The sequence below is a fragment of the Suricata suricatta genome, chromosome 1 (assembly GCF_006229205.1).
Source record: "Suricata suricatta isolate VVHF042 chromosome 1, meerkat_22Aug2017_6uvM2_HiC, whole genome shotgun sequence".
Classification (NCBI taxonomy): Eukaryota; Metazoa; Chordata; class Mammalia; order Carnivora; family Herpestidae; genus Suricata; species Suricata suricatta.
Genome location: NC_043700.1, coordinates 3,254,031 through 3,273,490, shown reverse-complemented (window position 1 = coordinate 3,273,490; position 19,460 = coordinate 3,254,031). Strand labels below are relative to the sequence as shown.

Genomic DNA, 19,460 nt, shown 5'->3' with positions numbered 1-19,460 from the left:
CATTCTGTTCCACTTGTCTGTGTTGAATCTGCATCGTTTCATTGATGTTTCACACACACCCATCAGTTGCTTTTATGTGCATCCCTCCATTTCCCTGTTCAAGACACAGAAACTGAGATTTAGGTAATTTGTCCAAAATTGAACAGTATGTTTCTGAAGGAAAAGGATAAGTCTGTCCCGTCCTACAACCCGCCACGCGATAGACTTTGCTACACGTACACTTGACTACTGCCCTTGTTTAGAGCTGACCTTTCTGTTCTCATTTGGCCAAACCTTACTACCTTTAAATATACCCCAAACTCACCTCCTTTTTAATACTTCTGCTATGGCTACCGTCATTTTCAAAGTAACGGTGATCATGCAGTATTTCTCGTCCACCATGAAGATGGTGACTTTGGTAGCAGAAAGCATATTAATGCTGCCTGCTGGGAAATACTCATGATCTTTGAGACATGTAACTCCCGTCTCTCTGTCTGCTTGTTTCAGAAACTGTCCAAGATTTAGAGAGTCCATACCGAGAATAGACCTCAGGTTTTAATACTTGAGAATCTGAATTTTAAAGGATTTCTGAAACGTATATAACCATATTTTTTAAATCCTTCCTCAAGGTTGTGGGTAGGGGGGAGTGCAGAGCACACAGTCCCGGACAAACGCATCTCTTACCATTAGTTTACATTACAAGTGTTGTGTGTCTGGTGGGTATTTGGAGTTTTATTTCCTTGAGCTGCAGCAAGACTCCTGGAAAGGCAAAGAGTAAACAAAGAGCCTGACATTTACCCTCTGGGACCTGGTTTCCAAATGATTGCGCCCAGCGAAATTTCATTGATTGTGCACAGGCTGTGAAAAATACTGCCTCTCCTCTGATGAATTTCAAACTCTTGCTCACTAGTCTTTTGTCCATCCATAATGAATATTAATGTTGTATTTTATTTTGGCATCATGTTTTCACTTTTCTTCTGGAAAAGGATTTGATACGACATCCATTTCATCATTTAAACAGTTGGGTTAAAGGTTGATGTGATAGCCTAATGAAGTCACTGAGTTGTGACCATATGTACTTGCCAAATCGAAAGCGTTACGGAGGGAATTTCCGTGAGTGTAATTAGAATGACAGCCTGCTTTTCAAGCCCTGGGTGTATAAACTTGGCTTCATGAGGTCTGGTGGAACGAGGTCTGCCATGGGAAGAGGGAGCTGTGCCCTGAGCGTCTTTCAAGAAACGCTTTCCCATTACCAAATGTATGCACTGGTGCTGAATTCCCATTACCCAAATAAGAATTTCTTTCTTAAAGCATCCATGGGAAACAGGGCAAATTACTTCAAGGGAGGATTTAAGGGAATTAAAATTAGAGTTCAAGTCAATTCAATAAGTATTTACTAAATACTTAATGTGTACTCATTACCATGGGGGACAACAAAGGGACATTCATGATCTTTAGGGAAACTGGGGGAAAATTAGTTAAAATGAAATTGGCAGAAATGCCATTCAAGTTGAGATTACGTTAAATGGTTTTTCCCAGCCCCTTGGATTTTTGGTAATTTTTACATGTCATTGTCTTAAATCTTTGCATAGAGCTATAATTATTTTCATCCACTTTTTCCAATTTAGGGTGTTATGATAATGGCTTATTGAACTTGAAAATGGTTTTGTAATATGTACATTTCTGCTGTTTTCTTTGTAACTATAAGTTAGTATTTGAATTCATCTTCAATTTTTTTCTATTTGCCTGTCACAGTTGTTCACATTAAAATGTTAATATGTTTTCCCTAAAACCCTGTTGTTTGACAATAAAAATTCCTATTTCCCAAATCATAAATGTAGAACTTTGTCCAATCAGCTAGTAACTTTAAACCTTAAGAGTTAGTTTTAAATCCCCTATTCTCATTTCCTAAGTTATTTTGCCTTAAAAAGCGTTAATTCATTTTAAGCCTCTGAGTCCTATTTACATTCTTAGTTAAATTAGGGGGGAAAGTGGCTTAACGTGACAATTTATTTCTGATTCAGTCTTTCTGAAATGTCACCTCATTCAGTTGGTTCTTGAAAACTCATTTGCTTTTTTTCTGTTCCCATCAAGCTACAAACTATGTGCCTCTCCATTGTTCATGTATCTAGAAGAAAACATGAGGTACTTCACATTCATATTTTTATTTACCGCTTGATTGAGCAAATATAGATTTAGCAAGGCCCTGCTGAGAGCCGGACGTCGCTCTAGACACCATATAGACACAGATGTGAGAGCAATTCCAGGTCTACACTGGAGGCAGCTGGCTGCCATGTGATCCAACGACAGTCACACAGAGCAGGTATTTTGAGACTTGCGTTGTCTCACTCAGTCCTCACACTGTCCCCCGTGAAATAAATGCCCATGAAGACACATGTTTAATAGATTAACAGACCTAATAAGAGAGTCTTAAATCCCGTTCTCTTTCCATTCCGTTTATGGGCGGTTGAAAACAAGGCCATGCACATAATACGTGTTGGGTGAATGTTTTATGAGTTTGAATGCACCTGTCAAAATGTTAAAATAAAGACAAAATCTGTAGACAAGAACAAAAAAGGAGATGTCTAAGGTGCCCGGGAACAGATGGCAGGAGAAGGGGAGGCTGGGGTGGCCTAGAAACCGAGATGCCCCTCTCTGCACAGGGCTTTGATGGACACGAGCGGTTCCAAAATAGTCCATCCGGCTCTCTTAAAAGTTTTAAGACATGAATGTTTTCTTTTCAGAACTCTACTGGGGGAGATTCTTATGTTCAGGAGTGATTTTTTTTTTCCCCTTAAGCATTTCAAAGTCCATGCAATTCTACACTTCCTAGCAACGTCCGTGCACAGTCAGGTCTTACATGTGGCATTTCACATTTCTTTAAATGTAGTAAATAGGTATTAAACAGGTAATACAGAATGGTGTTTTTTCATGCGGCAGCAACTCCGTGTGATTTCTCATATTGTACTTTGGCTACCATGGTCTTTCTGCACAAAAGTCAATTACATTATCTGTTAACGCTAATCGTTAAAAAGGATTTCTTGTTTTTAATAGACAGATGGATAGAAAAGTTGTACAGGACACATCAACTTGCAGAATGGCTCATTTGGTTTTTTCCAATTCTGAAAGCAGTCATGTGTTGTGGTTATCTTAGCAGGTTTTCAAAAATTTTTGGCAGATTTACATTGGTAATTCTTTTCTTTGGAGTGACCATTTATCTGGACACAATCTCAAGTGAATATGTACGTTCTAATAAGAAGTCTTAGCCCCACTTGATGAAAATAATAAAGGCCCTTTAAAAAAGTCAAGGGAGGATTTGTTAATTCTAAATATTCTTGGACAAGGAGGGAAAACAACAAAAGCATTCATAGGTACATATCCCCCCCTCCACCCCCCTCTCTCCATTGATGATAGAAATTCATCTCCAGCCTTTCCTGTCTCTGGCTGTCAGGACCCTGGCTACTGTCGGAGGGCAGACGTCCTGAGTTATGAACTGAAATGCTCCTCTAAGAATGAACTGTACATTTCTACCTTTGAAAAGCCAGAGACAGTTAAATACCAAACAGTCTTTTTAAACAACATTTTAAAAATACTGATCGTACAACACCCAGTGCTCTTCCCCTCAAGGGCCCTCAATTTGACAATAAAATATTATGGAAAAAAAAAATTAGAAAGGTTGAGATTAAAAAATGAAAAAAAAATGCTCCATTCACAGAAAAAAAAAAATAAAAATAAAAATACTGATCGGTTTAGCGATAGCAAATGTAGAATTAAATACAGACTTTCTTTGTTATAAAAGGCAACAAAGGAGAATGTGGATGATCATGAACTATTTTCTATTGTCTTCTATCAAACAGGTTTCTGTACACTGTTGTCACAAACTATCTTTTCAAAACTAGAGCTGAGGACCCTTTGACTATATCGACTGTGATTTCATAAACATATAAATATTCAATATCTAAGTGGTAGTGTTTGTCTTCTAAGTGTTTCTATGTAGTTTATTTTATACATATTTAATTTTGTAATAAAAATCATTTTGGAAATTCCTTAAATTCCCTCCCCATTCACTGGGAAAGTTTTATTTCTCCATTTACAAAAAAAAAGAAAACAATATATTGCAATATTTATACATATATACCAAAATACACTTCCCAATCCATGTTTAATAAAAAAGGATAGACACATAAAATAATCTAATTTGTTTCTTGGAAATGCTTTTTGGAACTCATTTCTTTTTTTTCTAACTATTTATTTTCAAGAGACAGAGAGAGACAGATCATGAGCAGGGGAGGGGCAGACAAAGAGGGACATGCTGAATCTGAAGCAGGCTCTAGGCTCTGAGCTGTTAGCACAGAGCCCAATGTGGGGCTCAAATTCACAAACTTGAGATCAAGACCTGAGCCGAAGTTGGATGCTCCACTGACTGAGCCACCCAGGCGCCCCAGAACTCATTTCTTTTTAAGTGATAGTCTCCTTGGTTTATTTCAGTACATCATGCTTGCTCTGGCTTACTGATCATATACTAAATTTAAACTATAAAGATGTAGACACAACCACCAATCTTCAGCTTCATCCATTTAACCTAATAGTGAATCGCTTAGGTTGAAAATTATGTTCTAAGTAGGGGATGGCCTCCTGGCAATGAGGTTTCAAGGCAATTGAATTCGGCAAAAAATCCTGTCCACATAAAAAGCGAGCAGGTTAAGAAAGAACGGAATCAAGGCTTTCTAACTGACAAGCAAATGAATATAATTCTTTGTCAAAACTGGTGGCTAAAACTTTGTTGTGACTCAGACACTAAATGCATGAAGCCTAACAGAAAAATTGAAATATACTAGTGGTGTATTTTTATGTCAGATACATTCACGAATGAAATCTTCCCTTTAATCTTTAGTTCAGTGCTTTATCCATAAAATGTTTATTAAACATTGATTAGTGATGTGTATTTGGTGGTGCTGATCCTAAGGGAGTGAAGACAAATATGGCATAAATATTCATCCATGCTGTATTTCTGGTACTGCTCATTCAGATGTCCGTATCCTACTATGTTATCTGTCTGCTAACTCCGTGAGACTGGAGAATCTCATAGTCAGGAAGATAATGTCGGCATCATCTAGAACACCACGCACAGAACTATATTTCCCTCTCTTCTCAAACTGCATTTATTTGTACTTTTAAAATAATCTTATAAAAGGTTAAATGGCAGATGTTATTAAAAAAAAGAATATATTTTCTCTGCTTATTTTTTCAGACAAGAGAAAAATGATTTTGTGCTAGCTTTGCTCATCAGAATAGTTCAAATGCAGTGCGGGCTTTGTGCTCTAAGTTGATCTCAACCAAAAAAAAATCTCTGACTTTTCTTTCTCCTTTTGTTTCTCTTTCAATAGTGTTACCCAGCCATACGTGTGGAAATCCTGGGGAGATCCTGAAAGGAGTTCTCCATGGCACCCGATTCAACATAGGAGACAAGATCCGATACAGCTGTGTCTCCGGCTACATCTTGGAAGGTCATGCAATTCTGACCTGCATCGTCAGCCCTGGGAACGGCGCCTCCTGGGACTTTCCAGCTCCATTCTGCAGGGGTACGTACCCTACAGCCAGATGGGCCGTGAACCCCGGCTAAGGCTTTGGTATGGATGGTGTAGAAGTTTCCACTAAACACAGAGAATTCATGTCCTGCTGGGTCTGATTATGACAGCGTATTTCGTTCCTAGAAATCGTGTTCCGTGTAGCTCAGAAAGCCATCGCTGGGCCCTGTGAGGCCGATGAGAAATGTACATGTGTTCCTTAAACCTCCAAATGTTTCCTCATCCTGTTTCTCACATTCTACGGTCTTCTGCATAACGCTATCACCGGCTGTCATAGATGCTAAGATTCACTATGCACATTTATGCCCTTCTTGATTGGACGGCTCCTTTTTTACCTTTTCTTCTCATTAAAAATGACAGAAATGACTTGAAAATTCAACTATGCCTTTTAAAGAATTTTTCAACACTCTTAGACCTTTGAAATAAGGTGATCATAAAGGAACACACTCTATCCAAGGGTTCAGCAGCCTGATTTGGGGTCAAGGTTAGAATTACTCTCCTGGTGCCCTACAATTTTTAACCTTTTCCATAACATGATTTCACCGATCCATTAACTCTAGGAAAGAGCCTCCTGTAACACTTAAGTGTTGGCTTTCCTGAGAAAAACTCATCTTAGGGTTTCAAAAACAAAAGTGTGGCCAACATTTGTTACGGCCTTCACGTGGGGCCAGAACACGTGCTGAGCACTTGGACTATGTCATTTAATGCTCAGAACAGCCACGGAAACAGTAAGCACTGACGCTCAGCTAACAGATACAGAAACAGAATTTTTATTTTCAAAAGTTTCCAGGGACAGTTTGCATACGATGTTTGAAGACTCACACCCATGCCGGGCTTCTAATCCGTGCTTTCAAGCGAGCACGTGACTCCAAGTTCACCGTGTCAGGTGTAGGTCCGTGCCGGGCAGGGTACTGTTAGCATCGGCATGCTTATAGTTTAGTCTCTGCTATTTAATGAACACTTTCTTTAAAATTTTTATTTTCTGTTACATGTCGTAGTCTCCTAAGATCTCTCGGATGCTAATTACAGGACGATGGCACATTGCTGCCACTATTCCCATAGCTCCTGCCGGCAGCTCGTACGGACTGATCGGACTGATCACTTATGATGAGTCGGCCATTACTTGTTCACATTTCCTCTTCACAAATAGGTATTTTATTAAAGACTCATTTTGCAGCCGAGGAGTCTGAGGTTAAGAAACGTGACTTGCTCACAAGGTGTTCCAGCAAGTAGGGGGTGGCATTCAGGTTAGAGCATGCTCAAATTCTTCCTCTCCCATAGAGAAAATCCTACCTGGAAAGTTTTCTGTTCCCAGTGTCTGTTATTCCTCTGGAAATGCTGATTTCCTCTGTGTGTTTCTGAAGTCTGTTATCTCTCTTCTCTCACTCTGTCTGTCGTCTTATTGCTGTTATTTTCCATCTTGTCAGAAGAGCAACATAGTCAAAGTTTGTCTCATTTACCTTGTTTTTTCACCAACTCTCCTCAACCAGTAGACCGCATTTAAGGCTACCGCTTGGGTCTCCTAAATGCATGCTTTCTTCCTTGGCCCTACCATCGTTCCGTCCACTCTGGATAAACATTGGAGTTACTCCAGCTTTGTTCCTTTCTTCCCGTGGGCCACTGTTTTCCTTTCTCACTGTTGCGAACCTCTGTTCCCACTCCCACTGTGCTATTCCAGTTAGACTTTGTTTTCTTTTCACCCAGACCCACTTCAGATCGGCCAAAGAGCCCCAGGGATAGAATCTCAGCCTCCCTCTGACATTCTCCGCCCCACTCCTCCTTCCCAACACACACCTCTGCCTCACCCCTCCTCTCCCAGCCGGACCCCATCAGTGACTCAAGAGGAACAGAGAGCCAACCCTGCAACATGGCTACTGACGTGCCCCATGGTAGCCCGGGCTTAACTGAACCGTAAATGCCGTCTGTCCGTGTCCTCAGACCCAGACTCAATGTGTTTCTCCGCACATGCGGCATTCTGTCAGAGCTGACGGGCGCTGGCTTTCCTCAAAGCCGCTGATTGTAGCTCCTCTTTTGCTTTGTGTTCCTCATCCCATGGGGGGCGTTTATGCCACAGACCCTGGTAAACCCTAAAACCCAGGGTGGTTTTCCCAAAGAAGTCCTTCCCAACATACCACTCCATGCTTAATTCCAAAAATTTGCTTTTTTATCCTATTCTATTTATCTCCCTTGTGGCCATAAATCTTACTAAGTTATCAAGTTCACACTCATGTCCAAATGTCTATCACTTCTTACCACGCAGCGTCTTTTGAGATTGCTTTTAAAAAGTCCTTTGGCCTATGGCATTTATTTTGCTGCTAGTTTATATCTGAACATAATGTCTTAATATTTTTTTTCTCTTACTCCTCCCCATGATAGTCTGTAAGTCATACAGACTTTGTAACTAGTTCCTTGATTTCTCACTACATTAAAATTGAGCCTCATCTCCAGCTGCTTCCCCATACTGCTGTATGTTTCTCCCGTTCAAGAACTTAATAGAGGTCCAGAAATATGTTGAGTAGCAAATAAGGAGTCAACATAAACTTGAATACGCAAAAATAAATATTAGCAGTAGCCCTGACAGCTTCTTTCTTGCCCACACTCCCCCAACGAGTTTTCTTCTTAATTGAAAGGTCCTTACTAACTCCACAATTAAACACCTTTTTAAAGTCAAAGTTACTATAACTGTAAGCCCACAGCCTTCCTCTTCTGTCACCAATTTATTTAATTCCAATGATATTACAATGCTTTTATCAGGATAAATCCTTTTTCTCCTCTATTACAGATTATTGCATTTTGCTTACATTTTACTCTTCCCAGTGCTTGGGCCAGTAGCATTTCAAAGGGCATTAAATTAGATATAATTATTTTATGAAACACCTTTGAAGGCTGCAACACAATGTCTCCTTGAATTGGATAACTGAATCATAAGGAAAAAGAAATCAATGATCTAATTCTTATAAGTGTGCAGTTGTGGCCTCTCTAGCAGAGACATAAATGAATTTCAGTGAGGTAGATTTAGGTAATTTATAAAAATGAAATGACTGTATTTTCTTCTTCTCCAACACTCTAGTTATTTAGTTCCGGGAGCACCACTATGATCCCATTACACTGTTGAAAAATGTACAGAGAATCCAATGACAGCCTTTAACCTGAACAATGATACTTAAAGGTGCGCAGCATTTCTAGAGTCACGTGATACTCTTTAGAGCAGAATGATAGAATCATCTATTTAACAAAATCAATACATCATAAAATGGGAGGCCAGCCAGCTCTTCCTGTGAAGGGGAGCCCGGCATCACACTGACCTCCCCCCAGGTTGGGACTTTAGACATCGCTCTTCCAGAACTATCATTGTCAGTCTTCTTCATTTACCCTGGCGTTTTCAGCTTAATGTCTACATCTTCCTTACGTGCATCTCATTATTGACTATGGTCCTGTTGTTTTTTCCAGTCTTTGCAGAGATCTGCTGTTCCTGTGTGTGAGCAGCGGGGGGCAAAATAGAACAGGGACCACAGAGATCCAATAACAGATGCTCTCCGCTCAGAATTGAAGTGCCTTCTCAATTTGCTTTAGGCTTCCCTTACTGTTTTATTAAATAAAATAGACTATCACATGAGGGGCCAGGATATGTCACAAATTCCTTAGGTCCCCAGGACACTGGGGGGCCACAGAGGATACAATCCAAAAAAGGAGCGATTCTTCTTGAATGGAAACTGAAGGCAAGCAGTTGCCTCCAGATTGATGGCCTGATCACACAAGAAGGTGAAAAGGAAATAGGTGAGGTGCTGCATTCGGAAAATGTTTCTTTTTAAGAAACAATGGTCGGATCCGAAGAACCCTAGGGGGGGAAAGTGGTCCTCAAATCACGTTAGTCCAGAACGAGGTAGGCAGGTCACTCCTTTCCCTCCTCTCTTTAGACCCTGCAACTCTCTGATTCTGGACTTCATTTTTAAAGTATTAGTGTGATCCCGGGGTGCCTGGGTGGCTCAGTCAGTTGGGCATCTGACTTCAGCTCAGGTCATGATCTCACAGTTTGTGGGTTCGAACCCTGCATCGGGCTCTGTGCTGACAGCTCAGAGCCTGGAGCCTGCTTCGGATTCTGTGTCTCCCTCTCTCACTTTCTGCTCCTCCCCTGATCACACTATCTCTCTCTGTCTCACAAAATTAATAAAATGTTTAAAAAGTTAAAAAAATAAAGTATTAGTATGATCTGACATCAGCTGCATAAATCTAGGTATACAGTCACACAGGGATATGTAGACATGAGGGACAATTGGGGACATGAGGAGATTAGGCTCATTTATGCAGAGCATGAACTATAGGACAGTTGTATCAGGCATATGCTATTGGAAATAAGCCAGCTCCATGCTGATGCTGATCCACTCCGCCCAGAGATGCATGCTCTTGCTTCCCCAGACATCACGTCTCATGTGCCCTCATGCTTTCAGTGACAGCACCCTTGGTACCTACCAAGTGCTTCACAAAATATTTCTTAATGTTGCAGAGATCCCTGAAGTCATAGCTCTGGACATTCCCATTTACAAGGTGTCCTAAGTAAGTTGTTTTTGTATATTCTGCACTTCATAGGTTCTTCTGTATTTTGTGCACAACGCCTATGAACTACCATAAAAAACATTTAAAGATCATAGTTATGGGGGCACTTGAGTGGCTCAGTTGGTTAAGCACCTGATTCTTGATTTCAGTCCAGGTCATGATCTCACCATTCATGACTTCACACCCCTCTGGGGGCTCCCCTTGGACAGTGTGGTGCCTGCTTTGGATGCTCTCTCTCCCTCTTGCTCTCTCTGTCTCAAAAAGTCAATGAAATAAACTTGAAAAAGTCTTCTAAAAGAATCATAGTTCTAGAATTTCAATTTGTAAAGATGCCAAAGTCCATAAATTCATAAACCTGTTTGTATCTCTAATCACCTTGAAATGCAGGCAGGGAAAGCAGTATTTTTCTTGTAATAAAAGTAAAGATGTCTTAAATGGTGCTGACATAGGCTGCAAATTTATGGCTTAGACATTAGAACAAGACAGTTGATATATCATCCTACTTTTACTAAAATTTGTTTAATATAAGTGGCCTATGTGCATAATTTTAAAAAATAACAGTAGTAGTGAAGGGATGGCTATGAAAAGAAACAGGCCATCAAAGCTGCCATATTTCTGTGTCACAGATATTTTGATAACATTTAACTATTTTTATTATTATAACTTCTTATACTGCACTTTCTTCATCAGTTTAATTTAATTTTTATTATTTTTAATCCACATCTTGCTACTAGTATAGACATACTTCTATTACTCCCATCGACTGTGTCTGCTTCATCCCAATTTTGGGTTTCTGTATATTGTCTTTAAAAGATTACATCATACAGAGGCACTGGGGGGGCTCAGTCGGTTGAGCCTCAGGTCAGGATCTCACCTCTGGTGGGTTCCAGCCCTGTGTGGGGCTCTGTGCTGACAGCTCCCAGCCTGGAGCCTGCTTCTATTCTGTGTTTCCCTTTCTCTCTGCCCCTCTGCAGCTCACACTCTTCTCTCTCTCTTTCTCTCAAACGAACATTAAAAATTAAAAAAAATAACAATAATACACGGTTCTCCCCCTACCCAAAGGCACCAGCAGGGCTTTAATGGGGCTGCGGCGTGAGCGTTAAGAGAGAGCACCTCCAAATAGCAGGTTGGCCTCTCCAAACACTGCAGGGTCCTGCTTACATAGAGAGAATCCCCGCTCCAGCCCAAGGTGTTAAAGGGGAAGAGGTGCTTCATCCTGATTGGTTGGAAGGGCCTCATCCTGATTGGTCAGCGGTGACACTGGGGCAGCTCATTGGCGCTCTTTGGAGCTCTTCTGGTTCAGGTGTGAGCCTGCGTCCCAGAGCATCCTGGTTCCAGCTTCGCGCTGGCCATCCACCCTGGTTTGCAGGCTGGTAGAGGCTGGTGCCCACCATCCTCTGTCCCACCAAGTCCTGTCTAAAGGCCCCTTCATGATCCCCACAGTCTGTTCCCAGCGTTGGTTTCTGAGGCACAAAAGTGATAGAAAAAGGGACCGACCCAGAAGTCAGAGCCCCGGTGAGGCTTTCTGGGGTTTACAGGGAGACGCAGCAGGAGGAGGGAATAACTAGGCTGGCCTCTCTCTTTCTGGTGTATCTTCTAATCCTTTCCTCCTCCTGTATTCTGTCGGCTGTAATAGAACTTTTGCAATATCAAAGTTGTTAACATTTATATTTTATGTTATAATCTTAATTAAGTCCTTCTTGTCGAAAGGCTGAAAAGCAATAAACACCATTCCTATTATTATAACTGTGTAAATATTATTCACCGCATAAGTGTTAGCCTGTAATTAGCCTGCCTCCTCTGTCATCCAGTCTCTCACTCCCTGGGCCTCTCAGAGTTCAGATGAGTTCTTCCGCAGCCTCAATTATTCATAATAATGCCATGATTACTTCCATTTCACATTTGGACCAAGGCTGTCTCCTATAGCTTACTTATTTAAGGCAATATCACAAGCTCAATCACAAATATCGTGTGTGCGCATGTTAAACCCCAAGGGAGTGTTTCTGACTGGTCGTTGGTTCTGATGCTGGTGGTAATTTAGGGGCTTCTGCATCTGACTTTGAATCTGTTGCCAGCATTGTCTTGGTCCATTTGGCAGAGGGAGGACAGAGCTGGAGTCTGTCTTAGCAGGTCCCTGCACATGCGCTGTGTTGGTGAGGCCCAGCCATTGCGTTCCTGCTTAACTGGAAGGGAGGCTAGGAGTCAGATCAGCTGTAAAGTCAGGGAGAAGCGAAAAACAGATTCAGCAAATGACATTCATGCTATGACTGTCTTCCTAAAATTTTGAATTATCTTTATTTTTCCTTTATGGATCAATAAAATTTAAGCTTTATCACTCTAGTCCAGATGTCTTCTACTTTATGCTTCTTTGAGTTGTTACTAGGAGCAAACTCTGTTCTTGACCCTGAAGGTCATTGACTTTTTCTTAAACTTGACTGCTACTTCTACAGGCAGTTGTTCCTGAAGTGTCTAGTTGCTCCTGCCCCAGGATCTTGGACTTCTGTCACCGTCAATAGCTCCATTACCTTCATTTCCCCAATCCCATTCCTCCCTCTCCCCGTACGGTCCCTCAGAGGGCTCCACACTGGCTCTGGCGCTGTTCCTCGGTGCCCCATCTAATCTGCTCACTCTTTCCCAATCCAGTACCTTCATTTCTCCTTGTTTCACCCCAGAGAAGCTTTCTAAGAATGGCTGAATCTGAGGAAAATCCCTTGAGCCTCAGTGTGCCCACAGAGGTGCCTGTCTGCATCCACATCGATGGGTATTAAAGCTGAGTATAAAATTGTACGTGGAAACATCTCTCCCCAGAATCATCGTTAAGGCATAGTTTCATGATTTTAAGCATATTTTGACTTTTGCTGAAATGGATTTTCTCTCTCTCTCCACATATGTGCACATACACACACACACACACACACACACACGAAAGTAGATGAGTGAGTTTTGAAGATTGTGACTGAAAAGATTGACTCAAACTAAAAAAAAAAAAAAGGGGGGTTTTCCAGGCATATGTCAAAAGAGAAAACAGAGATTACTAAGAAAGGAAACACAAGTGACATATTTTTTGAAGGAGGATACTATATTTTTAACTCATTATCTTTTCGGGCAGAAGAATGCATGTGGTGTGGGAAAATGCCAAAGATACACTTGTTTGGGGTGGGCCTGGTTGTGGCCCCGAGCCTCTGCACCACGTGTGATGGCGGGGACCATGACAGTCGTCCCCCAGGCAGGGCTGAAGGGGCCACATGCCTAATCATAGCCAATTCCTCAGTGTGTCAAACAGTGTTTTCCACTAGAAATACAGTGCAACCCAGAAGCATGAGCCAACCAGGTGATTAAAATTTCCTAATAACTACATTGATAAAGTCATAAGAAACAGGTGAATTTAATAATGCATTTTCTTACCCCAACATAGTCCAAAGGTGACCATTTCAATGCATAATCAATATAAAATATGAATGAAGCAGTTTGCATTTTTCCAGACTATTCTTCAGAACCTGGTGTGCACTTCACGGTTACACCCTACCTCGATGTGAAACAGCAATGTTTCAAGTTCTGGTTCACCACAGAGGCTGGGGGCTACTATTTCAAATGGCTCATGTTCCCAAGCAGAGGAATTGTAGTATTCTTTGTTCTTTCCACACCAATTGTTAATGCATGTGGAGTTCTGTGCCGAGTGGGTTTCATTTTCGCTTATGATGTCGATTCAATATATAAATGTAGGTTTATCATAAGGACTGATAAGAAAATGGGTCTGAAGTATACAAATCTCTGCCATAGACTGATTGGAATTCTTCCTTTAACTTCTCAGCAATTGCTGAAACAGATTTGTGCTGAATGGTATCGGAAAGTAGAGTCTATTTTTAAAATTAGTTTAGGCAAGAGATAAGAGTGAGCTGGCTCTTGATTAATCCAAAAAGGTTTCTCAAAAGGGATCTCATTTCAGACAGTGTCTTCCTTTTGGAACAAGTGACATTGGGGCCTGAGAACGAAGGTTACAGAAAACTTAGAAGAAGGTGCAGAGTAGATAGTCAAGTGAACAAAGAATTGGAAACTCTTCAGTGCATGTATGACTCAAAGTATGCAAGAAAAAAATAAGACTCATTCTAGGGAAGGAAAGAACTAGATTTAATTCTGGGGCCTAGCACTCATATCTATATTGCTGGAAGCACCTTACATGCCTTTCTTAGAGTTCTTCTCCAACTAGAAGCTGTGGTGTGTAGTACAGTAGGATGTTCACGAAGGCAGAAAGCTGTACAGGTGAGGGTTGGACCTAGCGATTCCGCTCCGGAGGCCACATACCCAACAGTCTCTATACAGAATTATATTTAGAAAAAGCCAAGTATTTTGAAAAGATGCTATTCTCAGTATTAGTATGAGGATTAAATGCAGTGACATATGCTAAGCCCCTTGCAAAGGGCTCTCCAGCGCTGGCTACCTGGGAACAAATCCCACTCACCATTTGTGTGCCATGGCTTTGGTCAAACTCACTCTCTCCCTCTGGTCTGAATGTCCTTCTCTGGGCAATAGTACCTGTTTCATATGTCTGTTGTAAAGATTAAGTGACATAATCCAGGCAAAATGCTTAGCAAAGACCTGAAATAGTGAAATTCTGTAAATTTTAATTATTATAATTACTGATTCGACTTTCACAATGGACCCCCCCTTCTCATCGTTAAAACAGCTTCAGATTTTGGAACTAAGTGACTGAAGCCCATGGCAAACAGTCTAAAAGTAAATTCATGTAAACTATAGGATCTCACTGTTAGTTGCTCTTAAAGGGTTTTTAATGCATCATTGATATTCTTTGGAATTGTTTTTTTTAATCAGACAGCTCTTATTTATGAATAGTTATATTAAAAAGATCTTCCACATGTCTTCAGTTCATGTATATTATGAAACTAATTTACAGACACTTTACCCAATCATTTGAATTTATTGTGAGGTTACTTTAACCTGCTAATAGCTATGATTGAAAACAAAGTCACTGGCAAGACTGTAGGGTATTAGGACCTCAGAACCTAATCTGTAAGGTAGGAAAAGCAGAGTGAAGATGAACATTAACAAGTAACAAAGAATGCCCATGACAAATTACAGTGAGCTTTCTTTTGCCCTTAACATGTCCCACACTCATAGATTTAAGCCTTATGTGCATGCCAGTATGTGGTTAATTTTATATTTTTATTATTTATTTATTTATTTTTTGTTTGTTCATTTTTTTAATCTCTGAGGCTGATTTGAGGAGAAGCAGGTCATTATATTTTACTTGTCACTGTTGGAATGCAATGGTAAGACAAGAGTTACATATACACCATGCCCGTAGATACAAAATGCATATACCTAGCATGACAGTGTAGAAAATACTGATTTAACAATAGTCCAGGTATAGCTTCTTTCTAGATTCCTTTCTAGATTCCTTTTCTTCTGAAGGGAATAATCAATCAAATTCAAAGAATCTGAATAAGTAGCAAATAGAGTAGCATGTGTTACCCAATGATAGGTATTTCAGTTTGGTCACTCAAATCGTAAAGTTTTAAGAAAGAGATATGATAGCAGGGAAGACTCTAGCAATTACCAGTTGGCAACGCCTGTTAAGATACTTTATACATATCCTTTTATTTAATCTTGAAGATCACCGTTCAAGTTCTATGTCACCCCTGATCTTGTGATTTACAGTCTCAGGCACCAAGGCACAACATGACTTTCCTGAGGTCACGCAGCAGTTAACTGGGAGATGTGCAATCTGAACCCGGGCATTTCATCTCATTTGTCCCTACAGTGCCCTGTCCGTTCCCTTCTAATTTACAAGGGAAATAAGTGTCTTTACAGGAATCTAAGTTTTCGTTTGGAAACAAATATTTGAATCTGAATGAAACAAACATTTCTCCTAGAGAACTGTGTGCCCGAGCCCTGGGATCTGGGAAGGGCCAGAGAGAGCGTGGCTTGTCTGGAGATGGGCTACATCAGGCTTGTGGTGGGCCGGTGTCTCTCCCTCCGGGGGCGGGGGGCCTCCGGTGTTCTCCTCGTGCTGCATGCCAGAAGATGTCTCCCAGCCCCCATAGGCCACTCAGACATTGTGTGCCCAGAAAGGAGAAAACTAAAGGCAGTCAGATCCCAGGAGAGAAAAGTGGCTGCTGGTCTCAGTATTTTCTGAGTGTGCAAATGACTTAAGCCAAACACTGACTAAAACTGCTTGGCGGAGTGACTACCGTGTGCGGCAAATGAAAAAATTGATGTGTAAGCTTAGTTCAACAGAGCCTTAAGTCCAGAGAGGGCTGTTTGGCTCTAAGGCCTTTCTCCTGTTTTATTTCAAAGACTAAATATGATTTGCTGAGGCTATTTCTTTATAGAGTAAGTCAACCTTGGAGAAAACAAAGCAGACAGTGGTCTGTTTTCTCAAGTGGGCTTCCTGCTCTAGGGCTTGGATTTCTTTGGATTAAGTTGGTCCATCCCTCTTTCTTCCTGGCATCTTTAGATCCTTCACTGCCCCACCCTGGGTGTGCCCTCCCAACAACCTCCCAGCCTTGAGCACAAGGCTGGACTCTGGGAGCCGCGGAGAAGTGGCTCACTGCAGGAGCTCTGAGGAGGTTCTCTGGCCCCAACAGAACCACGTTGGGAGGCAGCTGAGGCAAGATACAAAATATTTGAGAGGTGGTTGGCCAATGATTATTATTTTATTTTCTATTCCTAGCCAGTGGAATCTCTTCAGGAAACTGTGAGATACTCAAGAAAGGAAGCAAGGGGGAAATTGAGATAGCCTGGCTCAACATTTCATTTAGAATAAATCTTCCGTGACAGATGACACATTACAAAGTTTACATATACTGCTTTATGTTGTCCAAAAATTGTGCGGTTAATGCTTATAGTTTGCAGATGAGGAATCGGATTCTCTGAAACGGAAGGAATCGTACCCAACGCTACAGAGACGCTGGCTGCTATGGGCAGGTCTCGCCTGGCGCTTCTTCCATCCACCTCGGACTGCCCCCTCCTCGGGGGAAGTTAAAGGCGTGTGGTTCGCTTTTGTTGTGTTGAAAATCATGATCCATAAACCATTAAAAAAATAACAAATAAATCATTATTGAAAGCTAAGCTTCCGTAAAGCTCTAGCCTTGTTTCTGTCTAAACATGCAATTCAGATAAATATTCGCCTAAATGTGTCAAAAACATTGTCACTGTTATGCGATGGTTTTAAAGAATACAGGATGTGACAGCTGTTTTGCCTTTTTTTTTAATTTATTTTTTATTGAAGAGTTGACTGATTTTATCCCATTCAGGACAGTTGCCCTTTTTTTTTTTTCTTTATTAGAATGAATCATAGTTAGAGGCACCTGCGTGGCTCAGTCGGTTGAGCATCCAGCTTCAGCTCAGGTCATGATCTCACAGTTCGTGGGTTTGAGCCCCACGTCGGGCTCTGTGCTGACAGCTAACTCAGAGCCTGGAGCTGCTTCGGATTCTGTGTCTCCCTCTCTCTCTGACCCTCCCCTGCTCGCACTGTCTCTATCTGTCTCTCAAAAATAAATTTAAAAAATTTAAAATTAAATTACTTTAAAAATTTTTTTTTAATTTAAAAAAAAGAATGAATCATAGTTAGCAAGCCAAGATGCCATGAACTAAGGAACCAGGAGCTAGCTCAGTAATAATACCTTTAATAAAACAGGCTGAATAATGTATGCGTGTTTCATTTAGAGCTGTCGAAAGCTGCACATTTCTTTAATTGATAAGCCTTACATGACGTGACTGGAAATGACAATATGTCACTTGCCAGTACTTTCTGAAATGTCACTCAAGGTGTGTTCATTGCAAGCATTTGGCTGCTAGTGGTGGGAGAAAGAGAGGCCAGGGAAGACAGAGCTGGAGCGGAGGAGAAGGAAGAGAAGTCATGCTTTTTCTGTGAGCCTATAAATTCTGTGATATTTAAAACACAGCTGTGTTTTTATCAGTTATGTTACAAAAATAACACAAAATGAATCCTAAATGATCTGTCATGTCATGACCACACATTACAAAGTAAGATTGAGTAGGGCAATCTTCATAGAAGAAACCTGGCTCTAAATTAAGTCTGAATGGCTTTAGACAATTTTGTTTTAAGTGCTTTTCTTGCACACTGTGCAATAAACAACTCTAAACCTTACCAAAACTGGGGGGGGGGGGAGAAGTATTAAAAATATATGTCAACATTAGATTGTAGTAAGTCTGGTTTACATGTTTTGCATTTTACAATGCCATAGGCTTTCTGCTAAGCACCTTTTAAAAAAATTTACGTTATCTTATTAAATACAATCTTGTGGCAAGTTTAAAGCATAATCACAAGGTGCCTGTATGCCAATTATTCAATTTTGTGGATAAATTTTGTTATTTTTCTGTGGTTTTATCCAGGGTACCATATTTGGTTCTAGAGCTGTCTAGTACCCATGTAGACATATTCCCAAGTAAATGTCATCTGTTGTGGTAGGTACTAAGGACGTGTTTAACAGCAAGGACTTTGTCACTCAAGGTCCTGCTTTGCCACATACTAGCTGGGACATCTTGGACAAGCTATTTTCTTGCAACGCCTCTGGTTCTGATCTTGTTAAATTAGACTAATACTTTTAATCTCACAAGGCTGGCAAGGATTAAATAAGATCTCGAAATGCTCAATACCTATAATTACTATTATTATTGAGATGTTATCATTGCAGATCTAGGGTGGAGGGGGAGTAGGGACCACAGGAGGCCAACCCGAGCTCTGGGAAGCGCTCAAGCTCAAGTCACAGAGCACATTACTTGTATTGTTTTTCCTCTTGTAAGATCAGTATTATCCCATAAACTTTTCACTTTTAATTGATAGCATTTTATTCTCAATATCCTCAAAATTATACAAATTAATAGTTATTTCTCTGCCTGTAATTGAGCATAATGAGCGTTTCCAACACTTACGGCTGTACATAATGCTGTAATTACTGTCTCTGTACATATAGCACGGCTTTTGTTTCTTCTGTTTAATTGTTTCCTAAGGACAGAGTTCTCGGAATGCTGTGTAGGCTTTGCACACTTGCTGAACAGATTTCCATGCCGTGAGGAGTTTCACCACAGTTATTCCCGGTTTCATTCTTAGTATTTACTTTTAATTTGCTGAGAATTTAGTAGCATTAGAATGATGCCCCAGAGTTGCCTTGACTGTCTTCTGATTTCCGGTAGGCTGTGTCTGTTTACTATATGTGCCCATTCATTCTTTCTTTAAAGGAATAGTTATTGAGGATTTACATGTTTTCAGATGCACTTACCAGCTCAGTAAACTCTTTTGATCAAGAAAAGATAGTTAATATTTTATGTTTTTCAAGCTATACTATATATCAGCTA

The 19,460-nt window shown here is 40.7% G+C and overlaps 1 protein-coding gene across 1 annotated transcript in view; it reads left to right on the top strand.

Moving 5' to 3' along the window:
• The window catches only part of CSMD1 (CUB and Sushi multiple domains 1), a 1,512,254-nt gene that overhangs the window by 562,945 nt on the left and 929,849 nt on the right, over nt 1-19,460 (top strand). Inside the window, exon 4 of the mRNA XM_029933196.1 lies at nt 5,367-5,561. Within this exon, the coding sequence (XP_029789056.1) occupies nt 5,367-5,561 (195 nt within the window). The remainder of the gene's footprint in view (nt 1-5,366; nt 5,562-19,460) is intronic.